We start from the raw sequence: 15,003 nt of genomic DNA, 5'->3' as shown, positions 1-15,003 counted from the left end.
TAAATTTGTCTTTAGGCTTTTCACTGATTCCCAAATTCTCTCAATAAATTAATTTATTCAATTATCTCAATTTATCGCAAAACGCTGTTTTCAGCCCTGGTATTCGCCTTGGCTCTGTAGCATGGAATTTCAATAACAAAAAAAATGATAATTTTTGCTTGGGAGGGTTTAAGACAAAAGGCAATTAGCTCTGTGAAGTTATAAAGCATAGGGTTCAAGGGTTTAATTGCTTTACACCATGGAAGAAGTTGCACAAAAAGCACACTATCCATATGTCACTATACCACAATTCAAAAGACCACAGCCATGGTAAAAAAAGTCACTGTTAAATTATAAATCCATCTTGAAAAATCTATATCCTTTTCACTGGCCCACATGAAATATGGATTCAGTATAAATTATCAGGCAACTTCTGACTTTGAACATTAACTGTAACGCAAATGACTGACAAGAAAGAAATTATGCATGAATATTTATTAATTAAAGCTGTTATATGGAAGTTATCTTAACTTGAATTATACTAATTCACATTGCTATAGCTTCAGAAATGTTAATGCTGCCCATTTGAAAAACAATTTACTGAAATGAAATGCAAAGCAATGCAGTTAATTGAGTTATGTATGTAGAATCCATAGTCACAATCAATAATTGAAAAGATGTAATCAATTTTTTTTAAAAAGACCTTTAATCCTCAAGTACAGAGAGATTTTCTGTTTTAAAACACATAACCTTCACAAAACATCTGCAAAGATTATGTTTCTATATAATTTTTTTATAATAAATTTGATAAAGCGAAATTGAAGAAATGCACAACAGCAAAGATGATTTTAATTCCAAATATTCTTTCAATATATAAACCCTGAATTTCCATGGAATATTCAACCTAAGAGCTAAGTTGCACCTGATTTTTCTATGGAAATTTTCGTGCATGACTTACACTGCTTTACACTAAAATATCACTACACACAAATTTCCTTTATCGTTTGGGCCGCTCCCCAGTTACGTCTGCCAAACTCCCACATAAGTTATTCATTATTGCGCTAATATCTGCCAGTCTTTACATTACAGCAAAAACTAATGAGATTCCCAGCAAATTTTGGGGTAAGTTGTCATCAGTGAGAACAAGGAAGTTCCAACCCATAACATTGGGGGTGGGAATAGTTCAGTGGGTAATGGCATGCAAGGATGTGACACTGCATCACATAGATCAGAAAAACACCCAGTTCAATACCTGGTCAATATCAGTCAAGCTTGCAATAGGGGCCCTTATATTTACTCTGCATTCAGGCCCAGAGGGTCCTACAATCTAAGTTCTTTGTTTCCATGGTACAATATAAACTGCCTTAAAGATCTAGGGCCCTCTGGGTTTATTTCTTGTTTAAGGTTAAATCCTTCCCAAGTAGTGAAACTCTAAATTGGATTAGCTTTGATTATCTGCTCCAAATTGTTGGATGTTCTGAGTTTAAATGGGTCAGATATATAGCTTGTCCTAAATTACATTGTTAAATGTAGCTGGATGCTAAGTACAAAAAATTAAGTTCAGTCCATATTCACTTCAGCTGTGTATACAATCCAAATGCATATCTAATGTATGCTCATTTTGTGTTGACTACAAATTAGTTGACTATACCGGTGATGAGTTTAGTCAGTTATCGGCTAGGTTGAATAGTGTCATGTGGGGAAAAACATTTAAGATCCGTTGCATTGGGAGCAGGGGGTAAAAGAGGGTTAAGTTTCATCTTCTCTGACATTCCAGGTGAACCATGTTCGATCACTGATAGAAGTTAAAAAAAAACTTGTTCAACCTCATCCGTCCATCAGAATACAACCACAAAAAGACAGAAAGCATGTGGTTGGGCAGGGTGAATAATAAAAGGTGGCAAAACAAAAGGATGCTGCACAAAGTGAGCATACATAGACAAACACATTTGGATTGTATACACAGCTGAAGTGAACTCAGACTGGACTTAACTTTTTGTACTTAGCATCCAGCTACATTTAACAATGTAATTTAGGACAAGTTATATATCTGACCTATTTAAACACAGAACATCCAACAATTTGGAGCAGGTAATCAAAGATAACCCAATTTAGAGTTTCACTACTTGGGAAGGATTTAACCTTAAACAAAAAATAAACCCAGAGGGCCCTAGATTTTTAAGGCAGTTTATATTGTACCATGGAAACAAAGGACTTAGATTGTAGGACCCTCTAGGCATCTGAAAAAGACCAATTGAGTTGCTTTGCAAAGATACGTAAAAAGTTTTGTTCTGAACATACTTTGGAAAAACAATTCTTTAAAAATGTGAAACTTTAATAGAAAAATGGTTCAGTGAATTACACTCTATGTTCTCTTATATTTCACATATTATTGATCCAGTTGTACAACTGAAAATCAAGAACTCAAATTGCTTTAAAAAAAAAACTCACCTGTTGATCCTATGGACCAAGTGACATTTAAACTGAAATTGTTTGATGCATTGATGGACAAGTCAAGATCTTTGTTTGTCTGCGCAAAAAAAAGTACAAGTTACTTAGTGAAATCATTAATACCAGAGAGAACAAAAGTATTTCTGAAACAAAAAAACCCATGTATTGGGGAGAATTGTTTTTATACTTTTATAACCAGGTAAAAATATCCACTTTGTTAATCTCTTCAGGAACATGTCTAAATCAGTAAGTATTATTTATGGTATGCATCAATTTTCACCTGAAGCAACAACTGTAATTGGTAAATTCTATTGAAAAACATGATCCTTTTTAATACAAGTTATAACAAAATTACAAGCAGATAGTTAAAGATTCATTTCTAAATTTAGCAGTAATCCTTTATGCATTAAATTTTCTTTTATGGCTTGTGGCACAAACTGATCACAAACCAAAATTATTCAGAAGTAGCAATATGCTGCATTTTTGAAATGAAAAGAAAACCGCACAATATACAAAGTTAAATACATTGTGCAAATAAGACAACCTTGTTTTCGTAACAAAATGGACCACTTGTTCATATTAACAGCACTGGATGTGCACTAGACTCACAAAACTGTTAGTTACTCATGTACTGAATACCATTCACACTGGAGCTGAGGTGCTCACCTCTAGCACAAAGATAGTTTATCATATGTTGAATGTGTGCAAATCATGAAGGAAAGCAACCTTTTGGGGTGAAGGTGGTGATGAAAGAGAGATTCAAGTAAGAGTCAACTAAGGCCGTTTTCTCACACTCTTTAACTTGTATGCAAAAGGGTATCAATAATAAGAAAACTGAGCTCAGTTCAATTGCATGCTTTTAGAGTTGAAAAATGTAATGAGTGCAGACACAGGAAAGGGGGGAAAATGAATGAGAAAAAAATGTAACTAGAACGGTTATCAGCATAACATAAATGCGACAGATTTTCCAACCAAGGTAGTGTAGTATGAACCTATTTTGCATAAGTTGCCATTAGCCAATATTTTTGTTGTTTATGCAATCTGTTTTGAGTTGAGTGCTTTCAATTAAATTTTAATTAATTTTTTTCAACCATTTTTGAACTATGTAGTAAAGGAAGATAACATTATAAAGTGGCCCAAAACCAGTCTAAATAGCATTGGAAGATAAATCTAAATTCTTCCCAAAATGTAACCCAAATCATAAGAACTCTTGTTACAATGGTTTGAAAGGAAAAGGTGGCTCAAGGAAATGCTGCCGATAACCAATGTACAAATTCCATACCTACGCGTGTATATATATAAAAAAATCTCAAAACACAAGTCATCTTTGCTCACAAACATTACACTATAAGCATCTTACTTTGATAAAATGCAATGCAATTTCCTAAGGCAGAACTTGAAAAGCACTTTCCAATCTGCAAAGTTCCCTCACAAAACAGCAATTAAACTCAATGATCTAAAGCTCTACTAACTTAACAATTTGACTCTTGTGGTCTTAAAGGGACTCAGCTTCATTTTACCAGCATATTTATGCCTTGTCCGTGGCTTGGCATAATCCTTCTGTCCTCATAAGATAACACATTCTCTAACTTACCGTAAGCAACATCAAAGGAGATCCATAGTACATGTAAACATTTTGAGACCGTCACATTTCTAAGTGTCACAATTTGGCTGAAATGCGAAATAATCTTAAATAGAAATAAATCTGCTGCTCATTTTTCTAGAGGGCAGCCAGGAATTCACAACCAGGTGGCAATCTACAAAACATAATTACTCATCATTCTTTGGTTGGGTGTGACCCATGGAGTCTTTAACATTGACTCTGGACCCCACAATGTCTCATGGCATCAAGTCAAATATGAGCAAGGGAACCTCCTGCAAGGAAACCTACCGCCCTCCCTCAGCTGATGAATCAGTTCTCCTCCATGTTGAACACCACTTGGAAGAAGCACTGAGGATAGCAAGGGCACAGAATGTACTCTTGATGGACTTCAATTTTCATCACCAAGATTGGTTCAGTAGCACCACAACAGACCAAGCTGGCCAAGTAATGCAGGACATGGCTGTCAAATTGGGCTGCATCAGAAAGAACCAATACAAGGGTAAAACCTGTGTGATCTCACCCTCGCCTATCTACTTGTACAGATGCATCTGCAACATGAATGTATTGTGTCATCTTCAAATAAGGTCACCCTCCATCGTGTTATGAGGCACTACCACCGTGCTAAACGGGATATTCAGAATCAATCTAGCAGCTCAAAACTGGGCATCCATGAGGTGCTGTGAGCCTTCGGTAACCAAATTGTATTCTACCAATATTTGTAATCTCAGGACTTGGCATATTCCTCACTTTATCATTACCATTAAGCCAGGGGACCAACCCTGATTCAATTAGGAGTGTAGAAGAACATGCCAGGAGCAGCAGCAGGCATACCTAAAAATGAGGTACCAACTTGGTGAAACTACAACATAGGACTACAATTTTGCTGTCCTGTGCTCTGTTTCGCAGACTTTCCCAGAAATGGTTTCACCCAAACTTATTTTTCAAATTTATTGCATTCCTTTCCAGGACTACATGCATTCTAAACAGCAGAAGCAGCATGCTATATACAGGACTAAGTGATCACACAACTAACTGATCAGATCAAAGCTCTGCAGTCCTGCCACATCCAGTCATGAATAGTGGAGGACAATTAAACAACTAACCAGTGGGGGGGAAAGAGAGAGGAAGCTCCATCGACATCCCCATCCTCAAAGATGGCAAATCGCAGCACGTGAGTACAAAGACAAGGCTGTAGTGGTTACAGCCATCTTCAGCCAGAAGTGCCGATTGGATGATCCATCTTGGCCACCTATTAGAATCCCCACCATCACCGAAATAATCACCATCACCATCATTCCACATGATAAGAAAAGATGGCTGAGAGCACTGGACACAGCAAAGGCTACAGGACCCAACAACATCCCAGCTGTAGTGAAGACTTCTGCCCCATAACTAGCCATGCCTCTAGCCAAGCTGTTCCAAGCTACAACAACTGGAAAATTTGCCAGGTATGTCCTGTCCACAGAAAGCAGGACAAATCCAATCCAGTCAATTGCCACCCAATCAGTCCACTCTCAATCATTAGCAAAGTGATGGAAGGTATCGTCGACAATGTCATCAAGCGACACTTACCCACCAATAATCTGCTCACAATGCTAGTTTTGAGTTCCGCCAGGACTGCTCAGCTCCAGACCTCATTACAGCCTCAGTCCAAAAATGGACAAAAGAGCAGAATTCCAGAGGAGAGTTGACAGTAGCTCCCCTTGACATCAAGGCTGCATTTGACCGAGTGTGGCATCAAGGAGCTCTGATAAAATTAAAGCCACTGGAAATCAGGGGGAAAACACTCCACCGGCTGGATTCATACCTAGCACAAGGAAGATGATTGTGGCTGTCGAAGGTCAACCATCTCAGCCCCAGGACGTCGCTGCAGGTGCTCCTCAGGGTAGTGTCCTCGGCCCAATCATCTTCAACCACTTCATCAATGACCTTCCCTCCAACAAAAGATCAGGCGTTTGGACATTCGCTGATGATTGCACAGGGTTCAGTACCATTCACAGCTCCTCAGATACTGATGCAGCCCATGCCCACATGTAGCAAGAATAGACAACATTCAGGCTTGGACTTATAAGTGGCAAGTAACATTCGCGTCACACAAGTACCATACAACCATCTTCCTTTGATAATTTAACAGCATTACCATTGTTGAATCCCCCATTGTCAACATCCTGGGGGTCACCATTGAACAGGAGCCCAGCTGGATCAGCCGCATAAATCGCTACAACAATAGGTCAGAAGCTGGATATTTTGCAATGAGTGACTCAGCTCCTGACTCCTCAAAGCCTTTTCAGCATCTGCAAGGCACAGTTCAGGAGTGTCACCCTCCATTTACCTGTGTCAGTGCAGCTTCAACAACAATAAAGAAACTTAATACCATCCAGAGCAAAGTGCCTGCTTGACTGGCACCCCATCCATCCCCTTAAACATTCATGCCCTCCACCACGTGCACGATGTCTGCAGTGTGTACCATCTACAAATGCACTGCAGCAACTTGCCAAGGCTTTTCTGAGAGCAGGGTGGCACAGTGGCGCAGTGGTTAGCACCGCAGCCTCACAGCTCCAGCGACCCGGGTTCAATTCTGGGTACTGCCTGTGTGGAGTTTGCAAGTTCTTTCTGTGTCTGCGTGGGTTTCCTCCGGGCGCTCTGGTTTCCTCCCACAGCCAAAAAGACTTGCAGGTTGATAGGTAAATTGGCCATTATAAAAATTGCCCCTAGTATAGGTAGGTGGTAGGGGAATATAGGGACAGGTGAGGATGTGGTAGGAATATGGGATTAGTGTAGGATTAGTATAAATGGGTGGGTAATGGTTGGCACAGACTCGGTGGGCCGAAGGGCCTGTTTCAGTGCGGTATCTCTAAATCAAATCAAACTAAATCAAAATCAAAGCACCTCCCAAACCTCTAACGCCAAGAAAAACAAGGGCAGCAGGCACATGGGAACACCACCTCCAAGTCACACACCATCCTGACTTGGAAATATATTGCTGTTCCTTCATTATCACTGGGTCAAAATCCTGGAACTCCCTTCTTAATAGAACTGTGGGAACACCTTCAACATGTGGACTGTAGCAGTTCAAGAAGGCACTTCTATACCACCTTCTCATGGGCAACTATGGATGGGCAATAAATGCTGGCCTTGCCAGTGATATCCACATCCTGTAAATGAATTAAAAAAACTGATCTTATGATATGCCTACTTCTAGTAACTATAGATTGTGACACTAAAAGGACCCAGATACACCTTAAAAACAATAGAACCTTGTGCATTTACACAGTGAAGTATTCTTGTTCTGACAAATAAAAGTATATCCCCCAATTTACTATGTGCAATGTTATGGCATTCTGTTGCCATAATATAAATTACAATTAGACAAACTAGGACCAAGTCAAATGTTGCCCTTAGTAAGCTACAGGCTTAAAGACAGGATTCTTGGCAGTGTGGAGGAACAGAGGGATCTTGGGGTCCACGTCCATAGATCCCTCAAAGTTGCCACCCAAGTTGATAGGGTTGTTGAGAAGGCGTATAGGGTGTTGGCTTTCATTAACAGGGGGATTGAGTTCAAGAGCTGCGAGGTTATGCTGCAGCTCTATAAAGCCCTGGTTAGACCACACTTGGAATATTGCGTTCAGTTCTGGTCGCCTCATTATAGGAAGGATGTGGAAACTTTAGAGAGGGTGCAGAGGAGATTTACCAGGATGCTGCCTGGACTGGAGGGCATGTCTTACGAAGAAAGGTTGAGGGAGCTAGGGCTTTTCTCATTGGAGCGAAGAAGGATGAGAGGTGACTTGATAGAGGTGTACATGATGATGAGAGGCATAGATAGAGTGGATAGCCAGAGACTTTTTCCCAGGGCGGAAAGGACTATCACCAGGGGGCATAATTTTAAGGTGATTGGAGGAAGGTTTCGGGGAGATGTCAGAGGTAGGTTCTTTACACAGTGAATGGTGGGTGCGTGGAATGCACTGCCAGCGGTGGTAGTAGAAGCAGATACATTAGGGACATTTAAGCGACTCTTGGATAGGTACATGGATGACAGTAGAATGAAGGGTATGTAGGTAGTTTGATCTTAGAGTAGGTTAAAGGGTCGGCACAACATCGTGGGCCGAAGGGCCTGCACTGTTCTATGTTCTATGTTCAATGTATGTCACAGCAAGCACACCCATTTAAATTCCAAGTCCTGATGCTCCTTGTGTGCTGTGAACGTGGCCAAATTGAACCCAAATTGCATTCAGCTGCAGCACCAGACTACACAGCCAAATATTGTTAGATGCAGATTCAAACAAGAGCTCTTAAAACATTGGTAATTAGGTAAGATACAGGAAGAGTTAACAGTAAAATTAAGTGATTAACTTTTCAGAGCCAATATCATAATGGACCTCTTTGTACACTTTCAACTGAAAGTAATTACCATTAGCCCACAAGGAAAATATTCATGTGCCGTCATTTGCATTTTCGAATCACATCAGCTCCATGAACCAGGCCAACCTGATATTATTTAAGCGTCAATTTAACTTGTGTCCATGTGATCTGATCGAAAGACAATTTCATTCTGTATTGGAATCTGTACGGTTTGTTGAATAAAGTTGAATCAGTGTCCTCTTGTACTGGCCAAGATAGTAATTTCAACATTCAATGCAGAAAAATCATTTGGAACTAAAGAGTTTGAGATTTCCACTATTTTGAGTGGAAATTCACAGAAAAGATTGAAGTAAAGATGAAATAAACATTTGCTTTGCACCTCTGGTAGATTTACACAAACAGACAAATCAACTACTAGTTGCTCAGCTACAGATCAGATTCTGGACCATATAGCAACAATGAATGCATGTAATTGTGATGCATTCAAATGGCAATAAACTGTGGAAAATGTTGACTTTGCACTAAAGTTTCAATAAGAGATATTAGACTAATCTTTGCATTTAATTTAGGAGCTTGCTACCACAAGCAGTGTATACATCTGAGATATGTGCGAGTATTTTGTAGTCATTCTTTGCCATTAATTTTTAAATTGCTGGTAACTTCCTGTGAAAGTGCATAGAATTGCTAGAAAAGCTAGTTTGCTGTAGCTCTAAAAAAATAGAAAGTGCATGACAGTAGAAATCAGACATTTTCACTGTCTCTTTCACTATAGTTATTGTAAAAGCTTCACAAAACATTTTTCCAACAGAAATGGATAAGGAGTTAGTTCAAACAATTGAAGTATTTTGACAGGATAATAAACCGTTCCAAGTAAGGCTGCCCTGTGCAAGCTGATGTCACTTCACTCGAACGAACCTTTGCATTAATTAGGAGAAGACAGAACCTACTTGTGCTACTGAACCATAATGAACAAACTATCAACATCTCATCACAACATCTAAGCAGGAATGCCTGGGGGAAGCTTATTTGTCTAAACTCATCTGAATAATCTGGTGAATGTCATCAAAAGTTGTTTTTCTTTAAACTGACAACATGCCCTCTACAAATTGGTTAAAAAAAAACTTTAATAAGCACACTGATTGAATATTGCAACAACTGCAGGTGACTCAAAACTGAACTGGATGTGGGCAGAGGAATGGTGAGTTATTTTCAGAGCTCACTTATCTATACACATAACTCCTGAAAAACACGGTATTGCTCCCCCCACACATTTCCTTTACATAGAGCTCCAAGTTCCTTTCAACTCTGAATATCGAGCACCACAGTCACATTCAAGTTATTCTGGAGCAAACAGGTATCAAAGACTGCTGGAAAAATGATGAAAGACAGGGAATTCTAAAGAAATTTCAGTTTCATTTGCCAAATTTGGCACTTTTGGTATCGCTATTTGGTAGATTGCTGAACAAAATGCATCTCTTATTTCATGACTGACAACCAGTCAAAGCCATGTACAGTGACGAACAGAATGGGAAATATCTACGCCATTCTGTGTCCTCCATCATCAAAAATATGAAACTTGGCAGCCAGTCCTCTATAAGATTACAACAGCCATACTAGAAGACTTGATACCACCCGAGGCATGCTTTAGTACTCATGTTGGGTCCAAAGTAATTACTACAATTTTGTTAAAAGTTCTTCACCCATCAAAACATTTTGCTAGAAATACCAGCAGCAAGACTACACAACTTCAGCAACCGATGGAACTCTTCCAAGAAGTGCTCATCAAAAATTTGGTCCTTTTATGCGAAATTTCAAAACCAGAAATACAGGCTATTAGCTGAAGTATGATTGGTCGTGGAAATTTACAACATAGCAAGATGCCATTCGGCTAGTCACGCCTATGCTGGCTCTTTGAAATAGTTGCGCTTAGTCCCACATCTCCACTTTTTGCCTGGAACTCTGCAAGTTCCTCATTCTCAAGTACCTGTCCAACTCCCCTTTCATATTATTTATGGCATCAGCTTCCACCATCATTTCGGGTAGAGCATTCTAGATCCTGACGACTCAGTGAAACAATTTCTTCTCATCTCCCCTCTAGATCTTTTATCAATGATTTTAAATCTAGGACCTTTAGTTATTGACCCATTTGCCAGAGGGCATCATTTCCCTCGATCTACTCCATGAAAACCCATCTTAAAAATCTCTCTTAGGTCACCTCTTAACATTCTCCGTTCCAAAGAGAACAGTCCTAGCTTTTCCAAACTCTCATAATAAAGTCCCTCATTCCTGGTAACATCCTTTGCACTCTTTCTAAGGCCTTTATATCTTTCCTGAAGTGTGGTGCCCAGAATTGTTCACAAAACTCAGCTGAGGCCTAGACTGTGATTTATAAATTTCTAGCATGATCTCTGTTTTTATATTCTATTCCTTTATTTAAAAGCAAGTAACCCATATGCCTTTTTACCATCTTATCAACTTGCCTTGTCACCTTTAAGGATTTGTATATAAGGACACCAAGGTGTCTCTGTTCATTTCAATTTTCAAAAGCATGCCATTTGTAGTATATTGGGCAGAATTTTACTAGCCCCTCAACGCTGTGGGTCGCAGCGGCCAGTAAAATGCTGCGGGGAGAGGCCCTCCTCGACTCCCGATGTCGAGAAGGGCCTGCCACATATTACTGGAGGCAGGGGGACCTCAGTGTGGCCCCCCGCCGCCTGGTGGCAGGCCCTTCATCTCCATATGCAGATTGCCACTAAATATATTCAAAATAATTTAGCTGCCATCCCACGCCGATTTTACAGCCTCCGTTCGCGCGGAGTTCCGAGGCGAGAACCTCGTGGGGGCCAGGGGGAGGGGGGGGGGGGGGGAGGTGGGGTAATAAAAATTTCAGGGCAGGAGGGGTGGAGGAGTGGGGAAATCAATTTTTATTGGATGTGGGGATGGTGAGAAGGGGTTGAAGGGCAAAAGATTAAAAAAGTTCGGGTATTTGAAAAATCAACTGATGGCCATTCCAGGCAATGGAATGACCACTGGGGGGTTGGGGAAGGGCCTTCGTCACTTACTTTTATTTTTAATAAAAATCAATTATGTTTCGCCTTTAAAAATTAAAAGTGCAAGGGCTTAAAGCCCTTCAAAAATGGCGCCAGACGCCATTGCTGGGGACGCAGAGGCCAACACCACACTGCCACGGAGTGCAGCGCCCGAATAAAATCCAGCCCACCGTCTTTCCATATTAGTCTACCCAAAGTGCATCACTTCACACTTCATCCCATTCAACTCCATCTGCCATACTTCAGCCCATTTCACCATCCTGTCTATGTCATCCTCAAGCCTATAACTATCCCCATCCCTATCTGCTGCTTTGCCAAATTTTGTATCGTCTGCAAACTTTATAATGCTGCTCCTTACACCCGGGAAAAGGCTATTTATAAAAACTGGAGAGAGTAATGAACCCAAAACTGAGTATTGAGGAACACCACACCAAACCACACCTCAGTCTGAAAATATTCGTCCACCACCTTTGCTTCCTGTCACTGAGCCAATTTGGTATCATGGGCTGAATTTTATGCCACCCCAGCGGATCGGATGATGGCATGGGGTTGGCGTAAAATTGAGCTGGAGGCTCCGGGAGAGGCCTACTCGCCCTGCTCCCGCCTCCGGTCAACTTTACGGTGGCTGGGTGGGGGGGGGGGGGGTGAATGAGGGGGGGAAACATCCCGCCCGCTCCAAGCCGATCAAGGGCCTTAAGTGGCCATTTAACAGCCACTTAAGGGCACTTGCCCGTCTCCACAGGTATTTTACCCGTGGCAAGCGGGCATGCTGGGGATGTGAAAGGCCGCCCAGTGATAGCTGCCGGACTTTCCGTGCGCTGGGGGAAGGGGCCATGGCAGTCAGACACAGGGTGCCTGATTGAGGGCCGCCCCCGCCTCCCAACCCACCCCCGGGACACAAGATGCACCCACTCCCCACAAACGATCACTCCAGCCTGACCAGGGAAGGATGGATGGATTTCACTGGTGAGGCATGCTCAACTTACCTTCACTCATGGCTCCATCTGGTCGGCTGGGTAACAGTCCCAGCAGCGGCCATCACTCCTGGTGGCACTGCTGGGACTAAGAGCTGCTGGCCCACTGATTGCCGACAGCTCAATGAGGCAGGACTTCCTCCTTCAAGTGGGTGGAATTCCCACCTTGGGACGATTAAAGCCCGGGAACCCATAAAATGCAGGACTGATCCCCGGGCTAGGCAGAAGCGTGGGTGGCGAATTCCTGTCTGCCGAAGCTAAAATCCAGCCCCATATCTCCACTTGCATCATCTTAACAAGCCTCCTGTGCGGCACTTTGTTGAAGGTCTTCCAAGAGTCCATAAACAGATTGTTACAACCAGGTGAGAAAGAGGTCTAGGGTTCCCTTTCAGTCTTCACCTGGTCTTACTTTCATAGGGTTTAATTTTAAACACACCGTGTTTTTAGCTCCCCCTTGGTGAATCCTTGTTCACCACTTTCCAATTATAAGGCAAAGAAACCAGCACACACACACAGGTTTTCATAGTTTTAAAGAAGAAATATTGAAATTTATTAAACTTAAACTTTAATTCGGTTAACACCTACAGATACACAACGCGCCTATGCTAGCATGCATATTTGATACATACATGCAGATAGGGACAAAGAGCAGAAAAAAAAATAAAGTGGAAAGGGTTGAGGCAATATCTGAAGAGTTTTTGTTACGGTTCTTTGAGCTCACTGTGAGAGTCCTTGATTGTAGGTAGATCTTGCTTTTCATTGGGGACCAGTATTCTTCTTAAACTTTGTTCACTGTAGGAGACCTTTCTCTCTTGGGGTTCATGTGTCTTTGGTGGGTTTTGGAGTTCCATGAGAAAGAGAGGGGAGCAGGCAGGAGAGGCTGTGGCGAGCCAGCCAGGAGAGGTCTTTTCAATCCAGGAGCAAACAGCTTTCTGCTGGCTCTCAGTTCAAAACTCTACAATAACCAGTTAGTCATGTGACTAACTGATCTGACCACGCCTGTTTGTGGATTGAATTGGAGTAGGGAATAGCTCCTTTGTCTATAATCACTGTCTGCTAATATGTAAATAAATGCCTTTCCAGCCAGGGGTCTGGCAAGCCCTTATCACAGGCCTTCTTTTCTTCCCAGCAACAATTTGCAATTTAATGTCCATGTGACGAAATTAATGTGCCTCATTCTTGGCAGGTGGGGGCCTGCATGACAAGATCTACTGTACTACCTTGATCAACCGTTTGTGTTACCTCATGAAAGAATTCAATCAAGTTCAGCAAGCATGATTTGCATTTTTTTAAAAATCCATCTCGTTGATTAATCCATGCCTCGCCAGACGAAAGTTTATTTTGTCTTTGTTAATGGTTTACAATAACTTCCGCAATACTAATGTTAGGCTTAGTGGCCTCTCCCATTTCTTGAACAGTGATAGAATATTAGCAACCTCCTGTCCTCCGGCACTACTCCTGTATCCAATAAGGATTGAACAATTGTGACAAATCCCTCTGCTATTTCTATCTTTGCTTCTTTCAGCAACCTTGGACGTAGTCCAACTGTGTCAGCTGACATACCAACTTTCAGTAATGCTAATCTTTTTTATCCTGTCCATAACTTCCCTCTCCTCTTTTAGTGTAATCTTCACATTGTGAAGTCAGACACAAAGTACTCATTTAATACTTCAGGCATGTCCTCTACCTTTACATAAAGATTTCCCTTTGGGTCTTAAATGGGCCCAACATTTTCCCTAACTAACCACTTACACTTTGTTTGTGTCTTAGAGTTAATTTTAATATTGCCTTCTAATCTTCCCGTAATGTCCCTGCCTCCTATATTAACTTTTCCGTTACCTCCTGTACTTGCCATAATCTTCCTGATTCTTAATTGTATCTTGCTCCTGAAATTTGTCATAAGCCTACTTTTTCCCGTTTCATTTCAACTTTTATTTCCTTTATCATCTGCTTTACCCTACATTTGTGTTTTCCAATCTGCCTGTGCTAGGTCCCTACTTAAATCCCCAGTTGAGCATTTTTACCTTTGATATTTTCTGGTCTCTTTTTATAATTACTTTAAACTGAATTATGTTGTGGCCACTGTTAGCTAGACGATCTCCTACTGTAATACACTCCACTTGCCCTACTTAATTTCCCAGAAACTGATCCAACACTGCACCCTTCCTTGTTTGACTGGTATATTGATCAAGAAAGTTCTCCTGTACACATCACAAATTCCTCTCCTTTCCTATGTTTTTCTCAGTCTATATTCGGGTAATTAAAGTCTCTTAATATTACTTTTCTATTTTTGTAACATACCTTTGAAATTTGCTCAGCTACCTCCTTCTCACTATTTGGATCTTGATTAAAAAATACACACAGCAATGTCATAGTTCCCCACATGTTCTTTAACTCAAGCCAAATAGATTCGGTCCTGGAATTATTTTTAATTTAGAGATACAGTACTGAAACAGGCCCTTCGGCCCACCGAGTCTGTGCTGACCAACAACCACTCATTTATACTAACCCTACAGTAATCCCATATTCCCTACCATATCCCCACCATTCTTCTACCTACACTAGGGGCAATTTACAATGGCCAATT

At 41.0% G+C, this 15,003-nt stretch overlaps 1 protein-coding gene across 3 annotated transcripts in view; it reads right to left on the bottom strand.

The window, feature by feature from the left end:
• Window positions 1-15,003, bottom strand: part of atrnl1b (attractin-like 1b) — a 1,082,183-nt gene that overhangs the window by 531,412 nt on the left and 535,768 nt on the right. For all 3 annotated transcript variants that reach the window (XM_068052965.1, XM_068052967.1, XM_068052966.1), the window contains exon 23: window positions 2,431-2,509. In XM_068052965.1, coding sequence (XP_067909066.1) covers window positions 2,431-2,509 — 79 coding nt within the window. The remainder of the gene's footprint in view (window positions 1-2,430; window positions 2,510-15,003) is intronic.

Source organism: Heterodontus francisci, chromosome 20 (genome assembly GCF_036365525.1).
Source record: "Heterodontus francisci isolate sHetFra1 chromosome 20, sHetFra1.hap1, whole genome shotgun sequence".
NCBI classification, from domain to species: domain Eukaryota; kingdom Metazoa; phylum Chordata; class Chondrichthyes; order Heterodontiformes; family Heterodontidae; genus Heterodontus; species Heterodontus francisci.
The sequence above is the reverse complement of the archived record's forward strand: the minus strand, read 5'-3'. Positions and strand labels throughout refer to the sequence as shown.